The sequence below is a fragment of the Oncorhynchus gorbuscha genome, linkage group LG02 (genome assembly GCF_021184085.1).
Source record: "Oncorhynchus gorbuscha isolate QuinsamMale2020 ecotype Even-year linkage group LG02, OgorEven_v1.0, whole genome shotgun sequence".
NCBI classification, from domain to species: domain Eukaryota; kingdom Metazoa; phylum Chordata; class Actinopteri; order Salmoniformes; family Salmonidae; genus Oncorhynchus; species Oncorhynchus gorbuscha.
Genome location: NC_060174.1, coordinates 44,579,830 through 44,606,490, shown reverse-complemented (window position 1 = coordinate 44,606,490; position 26,661 = coordinate 44,579,830). Strand labels below are relative to the sequence as shown.

General features: G+C 42.0%; 1 protein-coding gene and 1 pseudogene across 10 annotated transcripts in view; one reads left to right on the top strand and one right to left on the bottom strand.

The window, feature by feature from the left end:
* The window catches only part of LOC124002775 (homeodomain-interacting protein kinase 2-like), a 98,665-nt gene extending 90,844 nt beyond the window's left edge, over nt 1–7,821 (bottom strand). For all 10 annotated transcript variants that reach the window (XM_046310505.1, XM_046310530.1, XM_046310538.1 and 7 more), the window contains exon 1: nt 7,494–7,821. In XM_046310505.1, coding sequence (XP_046166461.1) covers nt 7,494–7,512 — 19 coding nt within the window. In that variant the 5' untranslated portion in view covers nt 7,513–7,821. The remainder of the gene's footprint in view (nt 1–7,493) is intronic.
* Nucleotides 7,822–9,609: 1,788 nt separating this feature from the next.
* LOC123990257 overlaps nt 9,610–26,661 on the top strand; it is a 111,863-nt pseudogene continuing 94,811 nt past the window's right edge.

Genomic DNA, 26,661 nt, shown 5'->3' with positions numbered 1-26,661 from the left:
GAAGGAGCTCCCACATATGCTGAGCACTGGTTGGCTGCTTTTACTTCACTCTGCTGTCCAACTCATCCCAAACAATCTCAATTGGGTCGAGGTTGGGTGATTGTGGAGGCCATGTCATCTGATACAGCACTCCATCACTCTCCTTCTTGGTCAAATGGCCCTTACACTGCTTGGAGATGTGTTGTGGGTGATTTTGCTGTTGAAAAACAAATGTCCCACTAAGCGCAAACCAGATGGGATGACATATCGCTGCAGAATGCTATGGTAACCATGCTGGTTAAGTGTGCCTTGAATTCTAAATAAATCAATGTTAGTGTCACCAGCAAAACACACCCACACCATCACACCTCCTCCTCCATGCTTCACGTGGGAACCACACATGCAGAGATCATCCAGCTCACCTATTTGCGTCTCACAAAGACACGGCGGTTGGAACCAAAAATCTCTAATCTGGACTTCACCGGTCTAATGGCCATTGCTCATGTTTCTTGGACCAAGCAAGTCTCTTCTTCTTATTGTGTCCTTTAGTAGTGGTTTGTTTCAGCAATTTGACCATGAAGGCCTGATTCACGCAATCTCCTCTGAACAGTTGACGTTGAGAAGTGTCTGTTACTTGAACTCTGTGAAGCATTCATTTGGGCAGCAATCTGAGGTGCAGTTAACTTTAATGAATTTATCCTCTGCAGCAGAGGTAACCTTTCCAGTGGCGGTCCTCATGAGAGCCAGTTTCATCATAGTGCTTGATGGTTTTTGCGACTGCACTTGAAGAAACTTTCAAAGTCCTTGACATTTTCCAGATTGGCTGACATGTCTTAAACTAATGATGAACTGTCATTTCTCTTTGCTTATTTGAGCTGTTCTTGCCATAATATGGACTTGGTATTTTACCAAATAGGGCTATCTTCTGTATACCACCCGTACCTTGCCACAACACAACTGATTGTCTCAAACGCATTAAGGAAAAGAAATCCACAAATTAACTTTTAACAAGGCACGCTTGTTGATTGAAATGCATTCCAGGTGATTACCTCATGATGCTGGTTGAGAGAATGCCAAGAGTGTACAAAGCTGTCATCAAAGCAAAGGGTGGCTACTTTGAAGAGTCTCAAATATGAAATATACTTTGATTTGTTTAACACTTTTTTGGTTACTATGTGATTCCATATGTGTTATTTAATAGTTTTGATGTCATCACTATTATTCAACAATGTAGAAAATAGTAAAAATAAAGAAAAACCCGGGAAAAACCCTGGTGTGTCCAAACTCTTAACTGTCTATCTATCTATCTATCTATCTATCTATCTATCTATCTATCTATCTATCTATCTATCTATCTATCTATCTATCTATCTATCTATCTATCTATCTATCTATCTATCTATCTATCTATCTATCTATCTATCTATCTATCTATCTATCTATCTATCTATCTACACTAAACCATGCTCCCCCCTCTCTGAAGTAGAGGAAAGAAGACAGAGAACATGAAAGCCTTCATTAAAAATGGCCATACATTTTTCACTTTGAAAAGCTCCCATTGAAACGAATAGAAGAGGGTGGGCAACTGGGCAGTTAAAATATGTGCTGTTCCCTTTGTGCAGTAACTGTACTGTACCCATTCAGCAATAACAATCCTTTAGATACTGTAGACTGTAGTCTATACACAATGTTGAAGATATCCTACTGAGCATACACTGTTTGAATCAACATTGTTTCTACATCATTTCAATAAAATTACACTGAACCAACATGGAATAGATGTTGAATTGACGTCTGTGCCCAGTGGGATCATTGGACAGTATTGGGCCCTGGCTCCATGAGTGTAATGTAACATGCCATGATGAAAGGCTAGAAGACCATGTCTGTGATAAAGAACCAGTCTGTTGTTCTTCCAAAGAATGCCATGCCAAATGGACTGGGTATGGGGGGGATACTATCCAAAACAATAGGATTAAGGGCCTGGACAATGTCCACCCCCAAACAGGCTGGTATGCGGGGTGGGCTGGGGTGGGGTGGGGTGGGCTGGGGTGGGATGGCCTGGGACGATAGGGGAGGGAGCGGTGGGAGAGCACAAAAGCTGCCGCTACAGAAGTCCCCACAGGCCCTAAATGCCCCCCCCAAACCGGGTTTCCAATCTGCCCATGTCCACTGGTGTCACATGGGTTGAGTCTGAGCTTACCAATGGCTTCTCATCTCACAATCAAACAGAGCGGTATTTGGGGGTGGGGAAGGAGCAGGGTGGGGACATGGAGGAGAGCTGCTGGAATCACCAGGCAACCAGGCCAGAGGAGGCATCACATAAAAACACACAGAAAGATTGCCACCTCGAAGCTCTGCCGTTCTGCTGCACAGAAGTCATGGGAAAAGCAAATCATGCGCTGTGCCAGACTCTCCCATACCATATCCATGACAGAGACAATAGACTCTCCCATACCATATCCATGACAGAGACAATAGACTCTCCCATACCATATCCATGACAGAGACAATAGACTCTCCCATACCATATCCATGACAGAGACAATAGACTCTCCCATACCATATCCATGACAGAGACAATAGACTCTCCCATACCATATCCATGACAGAGACAATAGACTCTCCCATACCATATCCATGACAGAGACAATAGACTCTCCCATACCATATCCATGACAGAGACAATAGACTCTCCCATACCATATCCATGACAGAGACAATAGACTCTCCCATACCATATCCATGACAGAGACAATAGACTCTCCCATACCATATCCATGACAGAGACAATAGACTCTCCCATACCATATCCATGACAGAGACAATAGACTCTCCCATACCATATCCATGACAGAGACCATATCCATGACAGAGACAATAGACTCTCCCATACCATATCCATGACAGAGACAATAGACTCTCCCATACCATATCCATGACAGAGACAATAGACTCTCCCATACCATATCCATGACAGAGACAATAGACTCTCCCATACCATATCCATGACAGAGACAATAGACTCTCCCATACCATATCCATGACAGAGACAATAGACTCTCTCACTACATGAGGAAGACACAATGAAAATGAGCCTTTACGAACCAGAAATGATTATACAATGAATATCTTAACAAACACAACTTCCCAACAGCTCGTATTCTGTTCCATTTACTCCATCCAGGGACAATGTCTCCTTAAAGATGGAACAAATAGCAAGCAGAGACACACAATACTTAGGCCCAACACAAACCACAGCATCTAGATAGAGCTGGATGTACTGCACAGGACCTGCTTGTCAGAGTCAGAGCCACAGGCAGCTGCTCTACACAAACTGACAGCAAACACAGAGCAACAACAGAACTGCCTGCTGGAAGAAGGCCTTCGCACACGCATAACACTCTGTACGGAAATGCCTTCTGTCAGCACAGAGCAGCACATCCCCAGCCAAAAACTCACTCCCCCTCAAAACACTGAGCACACTAGCAGCAACTCACGTTAAAACGTGAGTTGTCCTCCAAAGACTCACACTGTCCTCCAAGATCTGACTGAGAGTGGGAGTGGTCCTTGCAGCCTTGAATGTTGCCAGAGTTTTTTGAGGAATCGAGGAATGATGCACACTTGGACTAATGAAATAATCGGAATAAATTGCTCCTCGTTCTGATCTCTCTCTCTGTCCCCATACCAACGTTTTCAAAGAACATGTTGAAAGCACAGAATAGAGCCTGTAGAAATAGGCCACACGCAGTAGCGTTACAGTCCCACTGATGTTTTGCCTGTGAATGCTTTGTTCAGCCTGACCTCTAACCTGTCACTTCAGCTCGGTCAGAACTCAACCCGCACCCATCTGTTCCTCACCAAACCAAACAGCCAGAGCAGCACACCTGTGAACCATTTCACCAGACAGACACATCAGAGGGATCCCATATCCCTCCCGCTTCCACCGAGATCTGGCTAACACACACTCACTGTCTGCTCTCATCAAACTCACATTGATTCTGCCGTATTCCAAGTCCCACCTCTCCCTGGCTTAGCTTATTCTATGACACGCTTTCACAAATCAATACCTCCAAGAACCTGAACAGTGAACACTAGATTTTCATTTCCTTTTCACATAGACTACTTTGAATAATGCAAAGGGGATGCTTGTAACGTTCTGCGGCATGTCAATTTTCATAACATTTACCAGCAGACTTCAAATAAGCAACTGCACAAAGGGGATGGGGGAAAGATCTGCACGCTAAAGTGAAAGCATGTGATAGGCTTAAACTCCCGCAGCGAGCTATCTGTGCATCGACAACACAGGGAGAGCGACGATCACTACTACGTACAGATCTGCTGACTAACCAAGCTATGTCACTAGCTAAACTCTCAAAACTCTCCCGCTCCGCATTGAAACATAATCGCCGGGAAGCTCATTTCTAACTTAGTAAGTGGTGACTTGGCCCCAAATTCCTGTGGTTTTGCTGGAATTCTAATCAAAGTTGAAACCCTGTGACCTTGGAATGAAAGCTGGGGTCACAGTCCTATGAGGACGATACCAATCAGCCAGCTACCAACAACAGAGTGGGAGAGGTGGCAGACCTCAGCCTTTCCCTCTCTCTGCCTTTACATACCCACTGACACAGAGCAAGAAGGGCACTCACCCCATAGAAGACAGGGAGTGGTCTCTAAACCTCTCCCTCCTCCCCCATTTCCCTCTTTTCCTAGTACGTCTCTCGGAGCGACAGAGAATTAAAACGCACATCTACACATGAACAGCAGTGCTAGGCTAGCCTACAGTCCCTGTCACCACCACCACAATCATCATCATCATTGTCTCAGCGGCAGCCTCTGATCTATTCTCTGTCATTCTTCAATGAGAGTGTCTCCGGCCTTGCGAATGCTCTCTAAGATATAGTTTGACCTGAGACTCTGCGAGACAGATCCACAAATTAAGCTAGCTGGTGCCCTGCTCTGGGCTGTCTGGCATCCACTGACCCCCCCCCCCCCCCCCCCCCCCCAACCCCCACTTTCCCCTGAATGGGACATGAGTCTGTGTCTGAATACTAGCTTTTCCACAGCTGGGGGCTGCTGATCCTGCTCCCTCCATCATACATTCATCAACGTGTCAGTTTGGGTTATGAGACTGGGCAGCCAGGGCGCTGGGCAGCCAGAGCTTAGACTAACACACAAACTCAACAGGGCAGAGACAGGCAGGGGCCAGGCCAGGGCGGCAAGACTGGCACATCTGGCTCCGAACCATCACTACCACAGCGTCCCATAGGACACTAACTCACCTACCCTTTGATTATCTTTCTCCATAGGCACACTGTTGATCAAATCAAATACCAGTGGTTTGTTGGTACTAAATTGATCATGAGAAAAAACCTTGAGGGGGGGGGGCTACTGCACAGTACCTTTAACATTTTACTACAGTGGGCTAAAATAGGGTCACACAGAGTGTTTCTTGGTAGTCTTAAACAAATCTACTTTGAAACAAAATGGGCTTAAAAAAAAGAAGATACCTGGACCATGTCAGATATAGCGGTGAAATGTATTCAGTTTTCACCCCAATATTACATCACAGAAGACTGAGATATATGTATTTTTTAACCGTTTTACATAGAAACACCGGATTTTCTGCGGGTTTTTGAAATAATGTTTATTAATTCTGAAAAATATGAATAACATTCCACCCATGAGGCCACAGTTATGTGACTGCAGGATAGGGCTACAGATTTGGGGGGGAGATGTTTCACTCTTGGTTATTGAATGTCCACAGAATTCCAACATCATGATGGTCTCTTTGCACATGGATGATCCCTGTCACCATTTCCTACCAGTGGATGTGGCCATTTCCATTGCTGTTCCTGGCTGCTGCTCCACATAGCAGGCGAGAACAGAAAAGGTAGACAATTAATTCCTCAGCTTCTCGCCATGATGAAAGGCAAGCCAGGGAACACCATTCCAACTAATTACCTTGCACAGTGGAGTCTCATTTCAACTCTCCTTTTCATGCTAATGCAAGCCTATTTGGCTGTTGAGTTTAACATGCAGAGCTCTCTAAGCCAGTCTGCAACTAATCAGTCTGGCTGGATTGGCATAAAGGATATGACCATGCATGTAGCCTACGTTTCACAAATCTAGTGAAACGAATTGCCTACCAAATAATCAGTCATTTGTCCCTCTCTAACTATAGTTTCAACTGTAGCCTATGAGTCATGAAAATATAGACCTAAATTGGAATTACATGCTTCCTAACAATTACTACGCCTTACACTATTTGTTTTTGGCACAATTTAGGCCTACACCAACTTTCACATTTTCAACAACAACAAAATGCATCCAAACTAAACGTGATTGTATATGTAGTTACTGGTTTGTTACAAAGGGTTTATGTTCCAAGTTAAACCAGCAGAGGGAGCACGGACTAATAGTAAAATACACAAACGGCAATAATAAAAACATACATTTTCACATTACACCCTAACCAAAAAAGAAAGTAATGGCTCCTTTTTGGGGGTTAATGACAAGAATGTATATCCCAAAAAAATCTGCAGTGTAATTCTAAAGAGCATGGAGGCGTATTGTGCAGTAGTTTATAATACGAAAAGATTATGGATATTAGTAGATGATCAAATAGCATTTGCCCTGGTAGTCATCACAACATGTAGCTACTTTATAGAAAATTACAATTGTACCATAGCCATGAGACCTGTCTCTATCTGGTCTGCCTTATTCCAATAATTACGGCTCTTTACCATGTGAGACATTGTAACAGAACAAAATAGAATTGCACTCTACTCCTGTCTTTAGGGCATAGCATTTTTCCTAAACATGCCGAGTACAATTCTCTCAATGGGATTAGTCACAGACGTAATGCAGCAACAGCAGTAGGCTACATAAGCATGTTTTTGCTTTTGGTTGAAAATCTATCTTTGCACAAATGAATAAACGTTATGGAGCACTAAACATTTAACCAGAAATTGAAAGTGTAGGTTTTAAATTGAGATAAATTAGGCTAAATTTGCTCTCCGGTTGCGTGACTATGTGCGAACTGCGATGTTCTTTCTTCTCGCCCTTTCTCTCTCCTCTGTAGGCTATAGAGCAATGGTGTAATTTCAACACCAAGACTATTTGCAATCAAATGCAATAGCTTTCAAATGAAGATTTTGAAATGTATTTGTAGCCGACTTGATTAAAATCGTGGGATATCGCACGGGAACATCACAAGAGAATAATTATGACGGCTAGGGATGCAGACTGTAGCCTACATAAGGATTCGACCATCGATGTCACACTACATATTTGCAACCAGAGCAATAACTATTATGACAAAGTGATACATATTATCAAACTACTATGGAGCTAAACTAAACACTAAACAGAAAATGCATCATTCTATCATTTTGTAATACAAAGAAGCGATAGGGTGCAAGACAGTTATCTCTCTTGCCTCTTTCTTATTCACAATATTATTTTATACAAGACTGGTTGACCTCAAAAATACTTCAGATATAAACATATCTTACCTTCGTATACAGGGGCCATCGGTGCAAGGACTTCTGTTATTCATGGCAAAAAATAAAGCGAGATATCTGTTCAGAACTCAGTAAAAATCTGCCATCTTGAGCCCCTGACAGAGTCGCTGTCTCCTGCATTACTAGCTCAGTTCATTAGTGAGAAGAAAAATCTAAAATCCCATCCAAGGTTACAAATTCGTGCTCAGTCCACGGGAAAAATATAGTGTATTATTTCTGCAACAAAACCCTGCCGATTGTGAATAGTTTTTTGGCTCAAATGTTGAGCCAAATTGCAGGTTGACTTCAGCTAGTGTACGACATGTCTGTAGAGTCCCTGCAAAAGTTGCAATGCGAGCGGAGCGAGTTTGGTGTACAGTATAGTCAATTGACTATCGAATCGATCCTAGTTACTAACTAGTCGATCCAAGTTACATTGTAGTGCAACTTTGTAACTATTAATTCATAACGTTTAATGTGATTTGATATTTGGAGAAAAGGCCTACATATTCAAATGTATATAAAATAATAGTGGGTTATAGGTTATATGCATGTGGATGTTGTAGCCTAGCTTTTGTTAAAACATGAGCCTATAGGCTTTTTGTTTTATAATTTTTTTAGCACTACACAGTGGATTCCAATAATGAAAGCTTAATGATGAGTTGAGTAATGAATCAGCTGTGTAGTTTTAGGGCAAAAAAACGAAACGTGCACCCCTTGGGGTCCCCAGGACCGAGTTTGGGAAACACTGGTCTACAGGCTAACTGCAATCATTAATTAAGCTGTAATAAAAATGTAATTAACTCCTCCAGATTGGCATCCTCCTAATATTAAAAACAACATCCTAACTTACACAAATAATATCCGGTGAGTAGTAACCTCATTTTAAACACTTTTATTAACAGAAGCTCTACAGGAACAAGCGCAAATGTAACAGCATGAACTATTATGCAATAACCCAGTATAAAGTATCGCTGGGTCTAGTTTTCGAAATGCGCATTTGCATAGTGTTGAATGATTCTGTGGGCCATTCGTCGTGCCTGTATCAAGCAGTCATCACACAGCATGACGACATTGTATTTTCACAGAGCGAACTAGACAGGAATCAGATGACATAGTCTCACACAGATGTGAGTAATCTGTCATTTACTAGCTACATTAAAAGTCACCCTCTGCACTATTTCCCCCAGTCACACCCGGTACATTTTTGATTCTTGACGAGAAAAGGGGCGTTATTTATTTTCACCCTGTTTATAAGAATATAAAAAATAATGTGCAGTGATGTAAACATAGGATTCATATAGAACCATCACTAAAATAATACGTTCAGCAGGCTATTATGGATATTTTGAATGCATGAGTCTAAAACAAAACACATGGTGGATAAATGAATGGATGATTGCATGACATAATATGTGTGATGTAACTGGGCAATAGTAGTCAAATTGTGGAAAAAGGACAGAATCATGTTTTTAGTCTACTATTTATGTATGCTACTTGTGAGACCATATGGTGGTGCCAGTTAAATAGCATCAAGAGCATCATGTGATTGTAGGCCTATAGCCTATTTACCAACCTGGACTCTAAAGTCAGTGTCCTTCCAACTTCGCTTGCACCGCACCTTGTTCGGCATCCTCCTCGTCCTCTCCCCGCAGCGACTTCTGCAGCTGATCAAGTCTAATCTGAGTCACGCATACCCATATAATTAGGAGTTAATATACTAATAATATACTGAGGATCTCGTACCATTGAAGCCATCATCTGGAATCCGGAAACAATCAAAGTACAATAAGAACTGATCCCCTGTTCTCCATCAGGTCACCTACAGCATATAGCCCAATGCTAGACAAGTAAGCTTATTCTAGTTCAGGGCCACGGTTAACTAGGCTACTAACAGTATCATATATGACTGTAAACTATCTCTGTTATACATGCACATATGATCGTATATTATTTGAAGAGCAATACAAGTGCATTGCAATAGGTTCATCTGTATATAGGCCTAGGATTTTGATAGAAACGCCTTTCATTTTGATAACAGATTGTTTTACTTCACACAATTCCTTTTTATAGCCTATCTTTATCGGATCAGCTGCCTTTGCTTGAGCAAAAAGACTTCAACTACCAGGTAGCAAAGTCCACGCAGAAATGTAGTCCTTCTAAAGAACTACAGTACGTATTCTTCTCTTTTCGTGTCAACAACCAGAAGTGGTCTAACAACTATAGTCTACAATCAAGTAATAACGAGGTAAGAACTAAAACATAAATATATACAGTAACCCTGTGTAATTTTGTTCACTCTCTGTAACACTTGAAGCTTCGAGGGATATCCACCGTAATGTGTCTTAATGTACCTTTTGTGATCACGTGCAACCATCAGTGACATAACGCAACGTTGTGGCAAAATCAAACACCGGTCAATCGTATTACGATGCAAATGTGCCATATTAAACTATCACGCATTTTGACTTGGGTTATTTGATAGTTAGCACCATATTTGTTGACCTCAGATTCTACGATATCTGTTTAATTAGGCGACATAATGTGACACCAACTCAATGCAACGTAGCCATTTCTTTTACACGGTCTTGGTCGGGACATAGTACGATTTATCAGTTTCTGTACATGGCTCGGACAATCTTTAACATATATTAACGAATTGTTGAATCATATGAAAGGAAACTGGCAAAGTACTGTTTGAAATTGTACTAGAAATTAGAATACAGTTGTATTAGCCTACATGTCATTACGCCAATAAAGTAAAACCTGGTGAATACAGATGTATAGTAGGCTATCTGCACAACTTAATGACCCAGAAATGGTATAATGTTATTCAGAAGTTCAGAATTTTTCCTTAATAATGATAGTATTAATTAATTATAGTATCCTTAATTATATAAGCCATTACATTTACATTTCTGTCATTTAGCAGATGCTCTTATCCAGAGCAACTCACAGTTAGTGCATTCATCTTAAGATAGCTAGGTAGTACAACCACATATCTCAGTCATAGTATGTGCATTTTTCCTTCATAAAGTAGCTATCAGCACATTGGGAGGGATTTCTTTGCACATTGGGAGGGACACTGTGGAGTTGTCAACTGTGATGGAGAGGTCTTGGCACTCCCTGGGAGGAAGAGCAGCTCCCTCTTGTTGAGGTTGAGCTTGAGGTGGTGGGCCGACATCCAGGCTGAGATATCTGCCAGGCATGCAGATGCATGTCACCACCTGGGTGTCAGAAGGGGGGAAGGAGAAAGGTGGTTGAGTGTCATCTGATAGTTCACAGTGTCGAAGGCAGCAGATAGATCTAGGAGGATGAGAACGGAGAGTGGGACTTTTGTGAGTGTAATGTTTACATTCATATTGTTTATTTAACTTTAGTTTATTATCTATTTCACTTGCTTTGGCAATGTGAACAAATGTTTCCCATGCCAAAAAAGCCCTTTGAATTGAATTGCGTGAGTCAGCTTCGGCAGTGTGGAGTCTGAACCACCGTGACACAGAGGAGAGCAGTCTCAGTTGAGTGACCCGCCTTGAAGCCTGATTGGTTAGGGTCAAGAGGGTCGTACTGAGAGAGATAGCGAGCGAGAGAGTTGGTCAGAGGCAGCACATTCAAGTGTTTTGGAAAGAAAAATAAATAAGGGGTAAGGCCATAATAGGGTAAGGGATATTTGATTGAGGTTACCTCAGTTGATGTGTGAAATGCTTCTAAAGCAAATATTTCACTAACTGGATTCTAAATTCCCACAGAAGTCTAGTCTGAATAATTAATTTCACAAGCATGTTGTAGTCTTTTGGAAATAATGTCAGAATATTCCATATTCCTCTGTATTACCTGTATTACCCAGACCCATGTGATCATCCACTATGTCAAGGTTGACATATTGTGTTAAAGATCGACTGAATACTGAATGTTTCTCACAGGCTGATCGATTTTTAACAGATATATTAAGACAGATGAAAGCATCAGAATGTTGAAAATGGGTAATCGTTTGAAAGGTCTTATAAGTCAATTTAATAAGTCATATTTAATAAGTCATATTTAATAAGTCATATTTAATAAATGTGTTGTTTTCCTGCTGTTATCTCTCCGCTGTACTGCTGCATGTTGTGTATAATTGAGTCAGTAATGATCTTTTATATGCTCTAGTCAGTCTAGTGTATAAATCCAATATCTGTTTCGATTATAACTGCATGCACTGTTGATTTAGTAATATTCTTTATAAAAATATATATATTTTTACCTTTATTTTGACAGGGAGACAATGCTGAGACCATATTAAAATACAATATACACATTAAACTACACATCCATATACATAATAAAATACATGTTATTATACACAAGAATACATGAACAGCAAAACACAATAACAAACACATTCTTCAGTCTAAAGATTCCCTAACAGCTGTCTGAAATGCCCTAGAGGCACCAATTCCTCATATATATATTCTTTACCCCTTTTGTCCCCAATTTCGTGGTATCCAATTGGTAGTTACAGTCTTGTCCCGTCACTGCAACTCCCGTACAGACTCGGGAGAGGCAAAGCTTGATAGCCGTGCGTCCTCCAAAACACAACCCAGCCAAGTCACACTGCCCGCTTAACCCGGAAGCCAGCCGCACCAATGTGTCGGAGGAAACACTGTACGCCTGGCGACCGTGTCAGCATGCATTGCACCCGGCCCGCCACAGGAGTCACTAGGTCACAATGGGACAAGAACGTCCCTGCTGGCCCTAACCCAGACGATGCTGGGCCAATTGTGCGTCGCCCCATGGGTCTCCCGGTCGCGGCCGGCTGCGACAGAGCCTGGACTCAAGTCAGGCTCTTTAGTGGCACAGCTAGCACGGAGATGCAGTGCCTTAGACCACTGCGCCACACAGGAGTCCCTAATTCCTCAGATTTTAAAGTGCATTGGAGATCATTCCATCAGTGCATTGGAGATCATAAGGTGCAGAAAAACTGAAAGCAGATCTACCCAACTCAGTGGAGATGGAAGGGATCTCCAGAGTTAGCCCTCCCTGAGACCGGGTCTGGTATCTCTAACAGTGAAGTAAGGTAGGGTGGAAGTTTATGTAGATAAACTGTGTCCAATAGCTTCAATACATTGGCAGCTGTGTTCATATAGGCAATATCCCCATAGTCTAACACCTGTATGAATGTCAACGGAATTATTATATGTTTTTATTTAATTTAATGAAAGGCATATAAAATAAGCACATTTGAATTCTTAATATCTTAACTAACTCATCATGCTTTTTCAAAAAGCTTTTTGTCAATCCAGATGCCCAGATATTTATAAGCGCTGACAGGATCAATGAGGACACCATCCAATGTATATATGCATAAATCATCAGAGACATTTTTATGTGATATGGAGAATAACATATACTTGGTTTTACCTGCATTAAGTACCAGTGTCAGTTCAACAAAGGCTTTCTGCAAATCAACGAAGGCAGATTGAAGCTTCTACAAAGCCTGGTCAACCGTGGGGGCAATAGCATACACAAACAGTGTCATCTGCACTGCATATGTGTATGTTAAACAAATGAGCGGATAGACCAACATTGTTTGTATAGACAGTAAAAAGTACACAACCTGAAATCGATCCCTGTGGGACACCTTTTGTAATATCAAGGAAACCTGACTCAACACCATCAGAAAAACATGATTTAAATCAAATATCTAAAATAGAAACATATTATTTTGTTATGAAGCTTATCAGTCTTGTGTGGAGTTCAAAGGGCCCTAAAACCAATCATCTGATAAAATTGATTTTTGAAAGTTGTGTAAATTCAGCCTGGTTAAACCAGACTGAATGTAGCTACACTATTTTGTGTGCCAAGCTAGTGTACGGTTAAGTGTAATACACTTATTTAATTTAGTTATAAGACAGTGAAAAATAACAATATATACAGATGGGTGCCGGTACAGAGGCAATATGCGGAGGCACCGGTTAGTTGAGGTAGTATGTACATGTAGGTAGAGTTAATTAAAGTGACTATGCATAGATGACAACAGAATATGAAAAATGCATGCAGTATTTTTCTTGGTTAACATGTCAGAGCAATGTGATTCATGTTAAATACACTATGTCTTACTTCGTTTTAGGAGGCTAATATACGTTGTGAACTGTTTTTGTTTCCTTTGTCTGCTTGTGTGCAAATCCCCTTGCGGTTTCTGTTTGTAGGCAGTGTGGTGATTTTCCTGCTCATGAAAAGAAACTGGTTTACACTGTGAAGCAGCCTTTTATCTGTAAACACAGTTAGTTTGATCCGACAATGATTATTCCGCTCATCAGTTTTTTGTTGTTGTTATGAGCCATGCACATTGAATCGATGCACAGCTCAAACTTGACCAATACACAGAAAAGGCAAAGATAACCTATCAATGCTGAAACATAGTCTCTAGCTTTATCTGTTTTTGATCTGTCTCTAGGCTTAGTATCTGTCTCTAGGCTTAGTAACTATTGTTCTAGGCTTAGTATCTGTCTCAGGCAATCATTCAGAGTATCTGCTAGGCTTAGTATCTCTAGGCTTAGTATCTGTCTCTAGGCTTAGTATCTGTCTCTAGGCTTAGTATCTGTCTCTAGGCTTAGTATCTGTCTCTAGGCTTAGTATCTGTCTCTAGGCTTAGTATCTGTCTCTAGGCTTAGTATCTGTCTCTAGGCTTAGTATCTGTCTCTAGGCTTAGTATCTGTCTCTAGGCTTAGTATCTGTCTCTAGGCTTAGTATCTGTCTCTAGGCTTAGTATCTGTCTCTAGGCTTAGTATCTGTCTCTAGGCTTAGTATCTGTCTCTAGGCTTAGTATCTGTCTCTAGGCTTAGTATCTGTCTCTAGGCTTAGTATCTGTCTCTAGGCTTAGTATCTGTCTCTAGGCTTAGTATCTGTCTCTAGGCTTAGTATCTGTCTCTAGGCTTAGTATCTGTCTCTAGGCTTAGTATCTGTCTCTAGGCTTAGTATCTGTCTCTAGGCTTAGTATCTGTCTCTAGGCTTAGTATCTGTCTCTAGGCTTAGTATCTGTCTCTAGGCTTAGTATCTGTCTCTAGGCTTAGTATCTGTCTCTAGGCTTAGTATCTGTCTCTAGGCTTAGTATCTGTCTCTAGGCTTAGTATCTGTCTCTAGGCTTAGTATCTGTCTCTAGGCTTAGTATCTGTCTCTAGGCTTAGTATCTGTCTCTAGGCTTAGTATCTGTCTCTAGGCTTAGTATCTGTCTCTAGGCTTAGTATCTGTCTCTAGGCTTAGTATCTGTCTCTAGGCTTAGTATCTGTCTCTAGGCTTAGTATCTGTCTCTAGGCTTAGTATCTGTCTCTAGGCTTAGTATCTGTCTCTAGGCTTAGTATCTGTCTCTAGGCTTAGTATCTGTCTCTAGGCTTAGTATCTGTCTCTAGGCTTAGTATCTGTCTCTAGGCTTAGTATCTGTCTCTAGGCTTAGTATCTGTCTCTAGGCTTAGTATCTGTCTCTAGGCTTAGTATCTGTCTCTAGGCTTAGTATCTGTCTCTAGGCTTAGTATCTGTCTCTAGGCTTAGTATCTGTCTCTAGGCTTAGTATCTGTATCTGTCTAGGCTTAGTATCTGTCTCTAGGCTTAGTATCTGTCTCTAGGCTTAGTATCTGTCTCTAGGCTTAGTATCTGTCTCTAGGCTTAGTATCTGTCTCTAGGCTTAGTATCTGTCTCTAGGCTTAGTATCTGTCTCTAGGCTTAGTATCTGTCTCTAGGCTTAGTATCTGTCTCTAGGCTTAGTATCTGTCTCTAGGCTTAGTATCTGTCTCTAGGCTTAGTATCTGTCTCTAGGCTTAGTATCTGTCTCTAGGCTTAGTATCTGTCTCTAGGCTTAGTATCTGTCTCTAGGCTTAGTATCTGTCTCTAGGCTTAGTATCTGTCTCTAGGCTTAGTATCTGTCTCTAGGCTTAGTATCTGTCTCTAGGCTTAGTATCTGTCTCTAGGCTTAGTATCTGTCTCTAGGCTTAGTATCTGTCTTAGTATCTGTCTCTAGGCTTAGTATCTGTCTCTAGGCTTAGTATCTGTCTCTAGGCTTAGTATCTGTCTCTAGGCTTAGTATCTGTCTCTAGGCTTAGTATCTGTCTCTAGGCTTAGTATCTGTCTCTAGGCTTAGTATCTGTCTCTAGGCTTAGTATCTGTCTCTAGGCTTAGTATGGCTTAGTATCTGTCTCTAGGCTTAGTATCTGTCTCTAGGCTTAGTATCTGTCTCTAGGCTTAGTATCTGTCTCTAGGCTTAGGCTTAGTATCTGTCTCTAGGCTTAGTATCTGTCTCTAGGCTTAGTATCTGTCTCTAGGCTTAGTATCTGTCTCTAGGCTTAGTATCTGTCTCTAGGCTTAGTATCTGTCTCTAGGCTTAGTATCTGTCTCTAGTATCTGTCTCTAGGCTTAGTATCTGTCTCTAGGCTTAGTATCTGTCTCTAGGCTTAGTATCTGTCTCTAGGCTTAGTATCTGTCTCTAGGCTTAGTATCTGTCTCTAGGCTTAGTATCTGTCTCTTGGCTTAGTATCTGTCTCTAGGCTTAGTATCTGTCTCTAGGCTTAGTATCTGTCTCTAGGCTTAGTATCTGTCTCTAGGCTTAGTATCTGTCTCTAGGCTTAGTATCTGTCTCTAGGCTTAGTATCTGTCTCTAGGCTTAGTATCTGTCTCTTGGCTTAGTATCTGTCTCTAGGCTTAGTATCTGTCTCTAGGCTTAGTATCTGTCTCTAGGCTTAGTATCTGTCTCTAGGCTTAGTATCTGTCTCTAGGCTTAGTATCTGTCTCTAGGCTTAGTATCTGTCTCTAGGCTTAGTATCTGTCTCTAGGCTTAGTATCTGTCTCTAGGCTTAGTATCTGTCTCTATCTGTCTCTAGGCTTAGTATCTGTCTCTAGGCTTAGTATCTGTCTCTATCTGGCTTAGTATCTGTCTCTAGGCTTAGTATCTGTCTCTAGGCTTAGTATCTGTCTCTAGGCTTAGTATCTGTCTCTAGGCTTAGTATCTGTCTCTAGGCTTAGTATCTGTCTCTAGGCTTAGTATCTGTCTCTAGGCTTAGTATCTGTCTCTAGGCTTAGTATCTGTCTCTAGGCTTAGTATCTGTCTCTAGGCTTAGTATCTGTCTCTAGGCTTAGTATCTGTCTCTAGGCTTAGTATCTGTCTCTAGGCTTAGTATCTGTCTCTAGGCTTAGTATCTGTCTCTAGGCTTAGTATCTGTCTCTAGGCTTAGTATCTGTCTCTTGGCTTAGTATCTGTCTCTAGGCTTAGTATCTGTCTCTAGGTATCTGTCTCTAGGCTTAGTATCTGTCTCTAGGCTTAGTATCTGTCTCTAGGCTTAGTATCTGTCTCTTAGGCTTAGTATCTGTCTCTAGGCTTAGTATCTGTCTCTAGGCTTAGTATCTGTCTCTAGGCTTAGTATCTGTCTCTAGGCTTAGTATCTGTCTCTAGGCTTAGTATCTGTCTCTAGGCTTAGTATCTGTCTCTAGGCTTAGTATCTGTCTCTAGGCTTAGTATCTGTCTCTAGGCTTAGTATCTGTCTCTAGGCTTAGTATCTGTCTCTAGGCTTAGTATCTGTCTCTAGGCTTAGTATCTGTCTCTAGGCTTAGTATCTGTCTCTAGGCTTAGTATCTGTCTCTAGGCTTAGTATCTGTCTCTAGGCTTAGTATCTGTCTCTAGGCTTAGTATCTGTCTCTAGGCTTAGTATCTGTCTCTAGGCTTAGTATCTGTCTCTAGGCTTAGTATCTGTCTCTAGGCTTAGTATCTGTCTCTAGGCTTAGTATCTGTCTCTAGGCTTAGTATCTGTCTCTAGGCTTAGTATCTGTCTCTAGGCTTAGTATCTGTCTCTAGGCTTAGTATCTGTCTCTAGGCTTAGTATCTGTCTCTAGGCTTAGTATCTGTCTCTAGGCTTAGTATCTGTCTCTAGGCTTAGTATCTGTCTCTAGGCTTAGTATCTGTCTCTAGGCTTAGTATCTGTCTCTAGGCTTAGTATCTGTCTCTAGGCTTAGTATCTGTCTCTAGGCTTAGTATCTGTCTCTAGGCTTAGTATCTGTCTCTAGGCTTAGTATCTGTCTCTAGGCTTAGTATCTGTCTCTAGGCTTAGGTCTTGGCTTAGTATCTGTCTCTAGGCTTAGTATCTGTCTCTAGGCTTAGTATCTGTCTCTAGGCTTAGTATCTGTCTCTAGGGCTTAGTATCTGTCTCTAGGCTTAGTATCTGTCTCTAGGCTTAGTATCTGTCTCTAGGCTTAGTATCTGTCTCTAGGCTTAGTATCTGTCTCTAGGCTTAGTATCTGTCTCTAGGCTTAGTATCTGTCTCTAGGCTTAGTATCTGTCTCTAGGCTTAGTATCTGTCTCTAGGCTTAGTATCTGTCTCTAGGCTTAGTATCTGTCTCTAGGCTTAGTATCTGTCTCTAGGCTTAGTATCTGTCTCTATCTTAGTATCTGTCTCTAGGCTTAGTATCTGTCTAGGCTTAGTATCTGTCTCTAGGCTTAGTATCTGTCTCTAGGCTTAGTATCTGTCTCTAGGCTTAGTATCTGTCTCTAGGCTTAGTATCTGTCTCTAGGCTTAGTATCTGTCTCTAGGCTTAGTATCTGTCTCTAGGCTTAGTATCTGTCTCTAGGCTTAGTATCTGTCTCTAGGCTTAGTATCTGTCTCTTGGCTTAGTATCTGTCTCTAGGCTTAGTATCTGTCTCTAGGCTTAGTATCTGTCTCTAGGCTTAGTATCTGTCTCTAGGCTTAGTATCTGTCTCTAGGCTTAGTATCTGTCTCTAGGCTTATCTGTCTCTAGGCTTATCTGTCTCTAGGCTTAGTATCTGTCTCTAGGCTTAGTATCTGTCTCTAGGCTTAGTATCTGTCTCTAGGCTTAGTATCTGTCTAGGCTAGGCTTAGGCTTAGTATCTGTCTCTAGGCTTAGTATCTGTCTCTAGGCTTAGTATCTGTCTCTAGGCTTAGTATCTGTCTCTAGGCTTAGTATCTGTCTCTAGGCTTAGTATCTGTCTCTAGGCTTAGTATCTGTCTCTAGGCTTAGTATCTGTCTCTAGGCTTAGTATCTGTCTCTTGGTATCTGTCTCTAGGCTTAGTAGGCTTAGTATCTGTCTCTAGGCTTAGTATCTGTCTGGCTTAGTATCTGTCTCTAGGCTTAGTATCTGTCTCTAGGCTTAGTATCTGTCTCTAGGCTTAGTATCTGTCTCTAGGCTTAGTATCTGTCTCTTGGCTTAGTAGGCTTAGTATCTGTCTCTAGGCTTAGTATCTGTCTCTAGGCTTAGTATCTGTCTCTAGGCTTAGTATCTGTCTCTAGGCTTAGTATCTGTCTCTGGCTTAGTATCTGTCTCTAGGCTTAGTATCTGTCTCTAGGCTTAGTATCTGTCTCTTGGCTTAGTATCTGTCTCTAGGCTTAGTATCTGTCTCTAGGCTTAGTATCTGTCTCTTAGTATCTGTCTCTAGGCTTAGTATCTGTCTCTAGGCTTAGTATCTGTCTCTAGGCTTAGTATCTGTCTCTAGGCTTAGTATCTGTCTCTAGGCTTAGTATCTGTCTCTAGGCTTAGTATCTGTCTCTAGGCTTAGTATCTGTCTCTAGGCTTAGTATCTGTCTCTAGGCTTAGTATCTGTCTCTAGGCTTAGTATCTGTCTCTTGGCTTAGTATCTGTCTCTAGGCTTAGTATCTGTCTCTAGGCTTAGTATCTGTCTCTAGGCTTAGTATCTGTCTCTAGGCTTAGTATCTGTCTCTAGGCTTAGTATCTGTCTCTAGGCTTAGTATCTGTCTCTAGGCTAGTATCTGTCTCTAGGCTTAGTATCTGTCTCTAGGCTTAGTATCTGTCTCTAGGCTTAGTATCTGTCTCTAGGCTTAGTATCTGTCTCTAGGCTTAGTATCTGTCTCTAGGCTTAGTATCTGTCTCTAGGCTTAGTATCTGTCTCTAGGCTTAGTATCTGTCTCTAGGCTTAGTATCTGTCTCTAGGCTTAGTATCTGTCTCTAGGCTTAGTATCTGTCTCTAGGCTTAGTATCTGTCTCTAGGCTTAGTATCTGTCTCTTAGGCTAGGCTTAGTATCTGTCTCTAGGCTTAGTATCTGTCTCTAGGCTTAGTATCTGTCTCTAGGCTTAGTATCTGTCTCTCTAGTATCTGTCTCTTAGTATCTGTCTCTAGGCTTAGTATCTGTCTCTAGGCTTAGTATCTGTCTCTAGGCTTAGTATCTGTCTCTAGGCTCTAGGCTGCCACTTAGTATCTGTCTCTAGGCTTAGTATCTGTCTCTAGGCTTAGTATCTGTCTCTTAGGCTTAGTATCTGTCTCTAGGCTTAGTATCTGTCTCTTGGCTTAGTATCTCTCTAGGCTTAGTATCTGTCTCTAGGCTTAGTATCTGTCTCTAGGCTTAGTATCTGTCTCTAGGCTAGGCTTAGTATCTGTCTCTAGGCTTAGTATCTGTCTCTAGGCTTAGTATCTGTCTTAGTATCTGTCTCTAGGCTTAGTATCTGTCTCTAGGCTTAGTATCTGTCTCTAGGCTTAGTATCTGTCTCTAGGCTTAGTATCTGTCTCTAGGCTTAGTATCTGTCTCTAGGCTTAGTATCTGTCTCTAGGCTTAGTATCTGTCTCTAGGCTTAGTATCTGTCTCTAGGCTTAGTATCTGTCTCTAGGCTTAGTATCTGTCTCTAGGCTTAGTATCTGTCTCTAGGCTTAGTATCTGTCTCTCTATCTGTCTCTAGGCTTAGTATCTGTCTCTAGGCTTAGTATCTGTCTCTAGGCTTAGTATCTGTCTCTAGGCTTAGTATCTGTCTCTAGGCTTAGTATCTGTCTCTAGGCTTAGTATCTGTCTCTAGGCTTAGTATCTGTCTCTAGGCTTAGTATCTGTCTCTAGGCTTAGTATCTGTCTCTAGGCTTAGTATCTGTCTCTAGGCTTAGTATCTGTCTCTAGGCTTAGTATCTGTCTCTAGGCTTAGTATCTGTCTCTAGGCTTAGTATCTGTCTCTAGGCTTAGTATCTGTCTCTAGGCTTAGTATCTGTCTCTAGGCTTAGTATCTGTCTCTAGGGCTTAGTATCTGTCTCTAGGCTTAGTATCTGTCTCTAGGCTTAGTATCTGTCTCTAGGCTTAGTATCTGTCTCTAGGCTTAGTATCTGTCTCTAGGCTTAGTATCTGTCTCTAGGCTTAGTATCTGTCTCTTGGCTTAGTATCTGTCTCTAGGCTTAGTATCTGTCTCTAGGCTTAGTATCTGTCTCTAGGCTTAGTATCTGTCTCTAGGCTTAGTATCTGTCTCTAGGCTTAGTATCTGTCTCTCTTAGTATCTGTCTCTAGGCTTAGTATCTGTCTCTAGGCTTAGTATCTGTCTCTAGGCTTAGTATCTGTCTCTAGGCTTAGTATCTGTCTCTAGTCTCTAGGCTTAGTATCTGTCTCTAGGCTTAGTATCTGTCTCTAGGCTTAGTATCTGTCTCTAGGCTTAGTATCTGTCTCTAGGCTTAGTATCTGTCTCTAGGCTTAGTATCTGTCTCTAGGCTTAGTATCTGTCTCTTAGTATCTGCTTAGTATCTGTCTCTAGGCTTAGTATCTGTCTCTAGGCTTAGTATCTGTCTCTAGGCTTAGTATCTGTCTCTAGGCTTAGTATCTGTCTCTAGGCTTAGTATCTGTCTCTAGGCTTAGTATCTGTCTCTAGGCTTAGTATCTGTCTCTAGGCTTAGTATCTGTCTCTAGGCTTAGTATCTGTCTCTAGGCTTAGTATCTGTCTCTAGGCTTAGTATCTAGGCTTAGTATCTGTCTCTAGGCTAGGCTTAGTATCTGTCTCTAGGCTTAGTATCTGTCTCTAGGCTTAGTATCTGTCTCTAGGCTTAGTATCTGTCTCTAGGCTTAGTATCTGTCTCTAGGCTTAGTATCTGTCTCTAGGCTTAGTATCTGTCTCTAGGCTTAGTATCTGTCTCTAGGCTTGTATCTGTAGGCTTAGTATCTGTCTCTAGGCTTAGTATCTGTCTCTAGGCTTAGTATCTGTCTCTAGGCTTAGTATCTGTCTCTAGGCTTAGTATCTGTCTCTAGGCTTAGTATCTGTCTCTAGGCTTAGTATCTGTCTCTAGGCTTAGTATCTGTCTCTAGGCTTAGTATCTGTCTCTAGGCTTAGTATCTGTCTCTAGGCTTAGTATCTGTCTCTAGGCTTAGTATCTGTCTCTTAGTATCTGCTAGTATCTGTCTCTAGGCTTAGTATCTGTCTCTAGGCTTAGTATCTGTCTCTAGGCTTAGTATCTGTATCTGCTTAGTATCTGTCTCTAGGCTTAGTATCTGTCTCTAGGCTTAGTATCTGTCTCTAGGCTTAGTATCTGTCTCTAGGCTTAGTATCTGTCTCTAGGCTTAGTATCTGTCTCTAGGCTTAGTATCTGTCTCTAGGCTTAGTATCTGTCTCTAGGCTTAGTATCTGTCTCTAGGCTTAGTATCTGTCTCTAGGCTTAGTATCTGTCTCTAGGCTTAGTATCTGTCTCTAGGCTTAGTATCTGTCTCTAGGCTTAGTATCTGTCTCTAGGCTTATCTGTCTCTAGGCTTAGTATCTGTCTCTAGGCTTAGTATCTGTCTCTAGGCTTAGTATCTGTCTCTAGGCTTAGTATCTGTCTCTAGGCTTAGTAGGCTTAGTATCTGTCTCTAGGCTTAGTATCTGTCTCTAGGCTTAGTATCTGTCTCTAGGCTTAGTATCTGTCTCTAGGCTTAGTATCTGTCTCTAGGCTTAGTATCTGTCTCTAGGCTTAGTATCTGTCTCTAGGCTTAGTATCTGTCTCTAGGCTTAGTATCTGTCTCTTGGCTTAGTATCTGTCTCTAGGCTTAGTATCTGTCTCTAGGCTTAGTATCTGTCTCTAGGCTTAGTATCTGTCTCTAGGCTTAGTATCTGTCTCTAGGCTTAGTATCTGTCTCTAGGCTTAGTCTAGGCTAGTATCTGTCTCTAGGCTTAGTATCTGTCTCTAGGCTTAGTATCATTGTCTCTAGGCTAGTATCTGACTTGTATCTGTCTCTAGGCTTAGTATCTGTCTCTGTTAGGCTTAGTATCTGGTCTTAGTATCTGTCTCTAGGCTTAGTATCTGTCATTAGTATCTGTCTCTTGGCTTAGTATCTGTCTCTAGGCTTAGTATCTGTCTTATAGTATCTGTCTCTAGGCTTAGTATCTGTCTCTAGGCTTAGTATCTGTCTCTAGGCTTAGTATCTGTCTCTAGGCTTAGTATCTGTCTCTTGGCTTAGTAGGCCACTTTCTTTTCCAGACTGCACTGCACTCATTTAGCTAGATTCTCCAAATGTCATCTTTGTTTTGCCAAAACGTCCGGTCTGTACCACACATTGACTGTGACTGATTGTGCTTGGTCTTGTTCAGAAGGTCAGCGTGTGATCATCAGTAGCAGGCCTGGCCTGTTATGTTCCTCTCAGAGGGTTGATCATTCAGAAACACATCGTTCAGAAGGTCAGCATGTGAACAAGCAGGCCTGGTCTCAGAGCATGTTGAGGTCAGTGTGTGAACATTAGTAGCAGGCCTGGCCTGTATGTTCCTCTCAGAGGGTTGATCATTCAGTAACACATCGTTCAGAAGGTCAGTGTGTGAACATTAGTAGCAGGCCTGGCCTGTATGTTCCTCCCAGAGGGTTGATCATTCAGTAACACATTGTTCAGAAGGTCAGCGTGTGATCATCAGTAGCAGGCCTGGCCTGTTATGTTCCTCTCAGAGGGTTGATCATTCAGTAACACATTGTTCAGAAGGTCAGCGTGTGATCATCAGTAGCAGGCCTGGCCTGTATGTTCCTCTCAGAGGGTTGATCATTCAGTAACACATCGTTCAGAAGGTCAGCGTGTGATCATCAGTAGCAGGCCTGGCCTGTTATGTTCCTCTCAGAGGGTTGATCATTCAGTAACACATCGTTCAGAAGGTCAGCGTGTGATCATCAGTAGCAGGCCTGGCCTGTATGTTCCTCTCAGAGGGTTGATCATTCAGTAACACATCGTTCAGAAGGTCAGCGTGTGATCATCAGTAGCAGGCCTGGCCTGTTATGTTCCTCTCAGAGGGTTGATCATTCAGTAACACATTGTTACAGAGGACAGCAGGGCAGACAGGACAGAGGAGGCTCGCTCTCAGCCTCAGGGTTCTCTCTAAGCAGGGGAAGGGGGAAGAGCTAAAACAAATCATTGACAGTGAAGTGACCTTGGTGACCTTGGAAACCACAAACCTGCAGAGTTTGAGACAGTTGAAGTAAGCCCAGAGAAGTCTTGAATAGGTGTTTTTCTTATGTAGTGACATGTACTTTAACTGCAGGCAGGCAGGAGGTTGAGTAGGGTGCAAAAAGTGTGTTTTATTCACAAAATAAGGATAGCCTAGTGATAGCAGGGGTTAGGATAAATTATAGGCCTAATGTCTGCAAACATAGGCAAAAAGAACTTACAAAACAAACAATCGATGAACAGAAACTTAATCAAAGAAATTGAACTCAATCCAAACTGGATTTGATCTAAAGAAACAGGCTACGGGTAGGCCTACTGTGAAACAAAATACATCCGAAATTCTGATAGGCCTACTCATCAGAGCTCCCCGATGTCGATCAAGAACACTAGGAAAGCCAGGTAGAAATAGCTAGGGCTAAACCATAGCTACAATGAACATCACCGATGAACTGTTAAAATACACAACAGAGAGGCTATACACTAGAGCTGTCTAAAAGCAGACGAATCACATTATTGAAATGCCGTATACTTAAGCATTTTACAATAGGAGATATCTCATGATTAGGCAAATAACCAACAAATACAAAATGGCCAAACCCGCTGGAAAAAGGTGTGCATGCTTGTGGAGCAACCGAGGATGTACAAGTCCGCGGGAGCGCTTCGTGAAGTGTGCGTTCATGCACGGTCATGCACGGTCATGCACAGTCATGCACGAAGAAGCGGCACTAATCACAAAGTAAGAACGCAAGATAAATGCTCAAACTGAAGGAAAATAACTTCACTTTATTAACAAACCTGACTCACGATTAGCGTTTATACCAACATTCAAATCTCAAGAAAGTCGGGGCGAGTCTAGCCGGTTGGACAGGTGTTCGCGAGTCACGATTAGCCTAATTAAAGAGCGCCTGTCGCCATTACATAACCTGGCTAGGTATAACTTTGAACCTATAAATCTACAGCCATTGTGTGTTTTTTACAAGCACATATTTCACCTGCATCATATCATGCGTCATGATCTGACTTTTGAAATGCTTTGACTTCCCATTGCAGCCCCATAGAGGAGACCAGGGCACGAAGTAACAGCTAAATAACTGAAATTAGAAACCACTTGAAAAGCGTTTATTCGATGTGCTAGGGGACAGATCAAAATGTACTGGAGGGGTGGGCCTGGTCCAACTCGAGGTGTCTTAAAAACAAAGGGTCATGTGAAAATAATATATTCACATGACCCTCCCCTTATACTGTAAAATAAAAGGAACACCCTTCCCCCTCATAGAATTAACTCAAAATAATGTTTACGACCACAAAAAAACATTACATGTAGCGACCCTGTGCTTATAAACATGGATATCGACTTTGCCACTTCAGCATGCTTTTGTGGCACAGTCAACGCCACGCAGGGCTACGGGCCAGAATGTTGAGTCTTCGCCGACCACCACAGACGAGCTCACTCTCCCTGCCTGTATCATTACATTACGATCAGAGCTGGCTGCAGACAATGATCAGCTGGGAGGAATTCAGATTTTCAACATTTTGATGCCATATTTATAATTCTATTAAATATATGCAACAAATGTTCCTACCAACAGGTTTCAACCAATATACAAAGCATACTGACTTCGTGCACTTCAAAATCTTGGTTGGCATTTTCAACACCACAATAAATAGACTATGTCAATCTCAACAAACAGAAAACACATCCCTCCCTACCTGGTAGGTTACCCTGTATCAAAGGCTTGTCAATCTCAACAAACAGAAAACACATCCCTCCCTACCTGGTAGGTTACCCTGTATCAAAGGCTTGTCAATCTCAACAAACAGAAAACACATCCCTCCCTACCTGGTAGGTTACCCTGTATCAAAGGCTTGTCAATCTCAACAAACAGAAAACACATCCCTCCCTACCTGGTAGGTTACCCTGTATCAAAGGCTTGTCAATCTCAACAAACAGAAAACACATCCCTCCCTACCTGGTAGGTTACCCTGTATCAAAGGCTTGACAATCTCAACAAACAGAAAACACATCCCTCCCTACCTGGTAGGTTACCCTGTATCAAAGGCTTGACAATCTCAACAAACAGAAAACACATCCCTCCCTACCTGGTAGGTTACCCTGTATCAAAGGCTTGTCAATCTCAACAAACAGAAAACACATCCCTCCCTACCTGGTAGGTTACCCTGTATCAAAGGCTTGTCAATCTCAACAAACAGAAAACACATCCCTCCCTACCTGGTAGGTTACCCTGTATCAAAGGCTTGTCAATCTCAACAAACAGAAAACACATCCCTCCCTACCTGGTAGGTTACCCTGTATCAAAGGCTTGACAATCTCAACAAACAGAAAACACATCCCTCCCTACCTGGTAGGTTACCCTGTATCAAAGGCTTGTCAATCTCAACAAACAGAAAACACATCCCTCCCTACCTGGTAGGTTACCCTGTATCAAAGGCTTGTCAATCTCAACAAACAGAAAACACATCCCTCCCTACCTGGTAGGTTACCCTGTATCAAAGGCTTGACAATCTCAACAAACAGAAAACACATCCCTCCCTACCTGGTAGGTTACCCTGTATCAAAGGCTTGACAATCTCAACAAACAGAAAACACATCCCTCCCTACCTGGTAGGTTACCCTGTATCAAAGGCTTGACAATCTCAACAAACAGAAAACACATCCCTCCCTACCTGGTAGGTTACCCTGTATCAAAGGCTTGTCAATCTCAACAAACAGAAAACACATCCCTCCCTACCTGGTAGGTTACCCTGTATCAAAGGCTTGACAATCTCAACAAACAGAAAACACATCCCTCCCTACCTGGTAGGTTACCCTGTATCAAAGGCTTGACAATCTCAACAAACAGAAAACACATCCCTCCCTACCTGGTAGGTTACCCTGTATCAAAGGCTTGTCAATCTCAACAAACAGAAAACACATCCCTCCCTACCTGGTAGGTTACCCTGTATCAAAGGCTTGTCAATCTCAACAAACAGAAAACACATCCCTCCCTACCTGGTAGGTTACCCTGTATCAAAGGCTTGTCAATCTCAACAA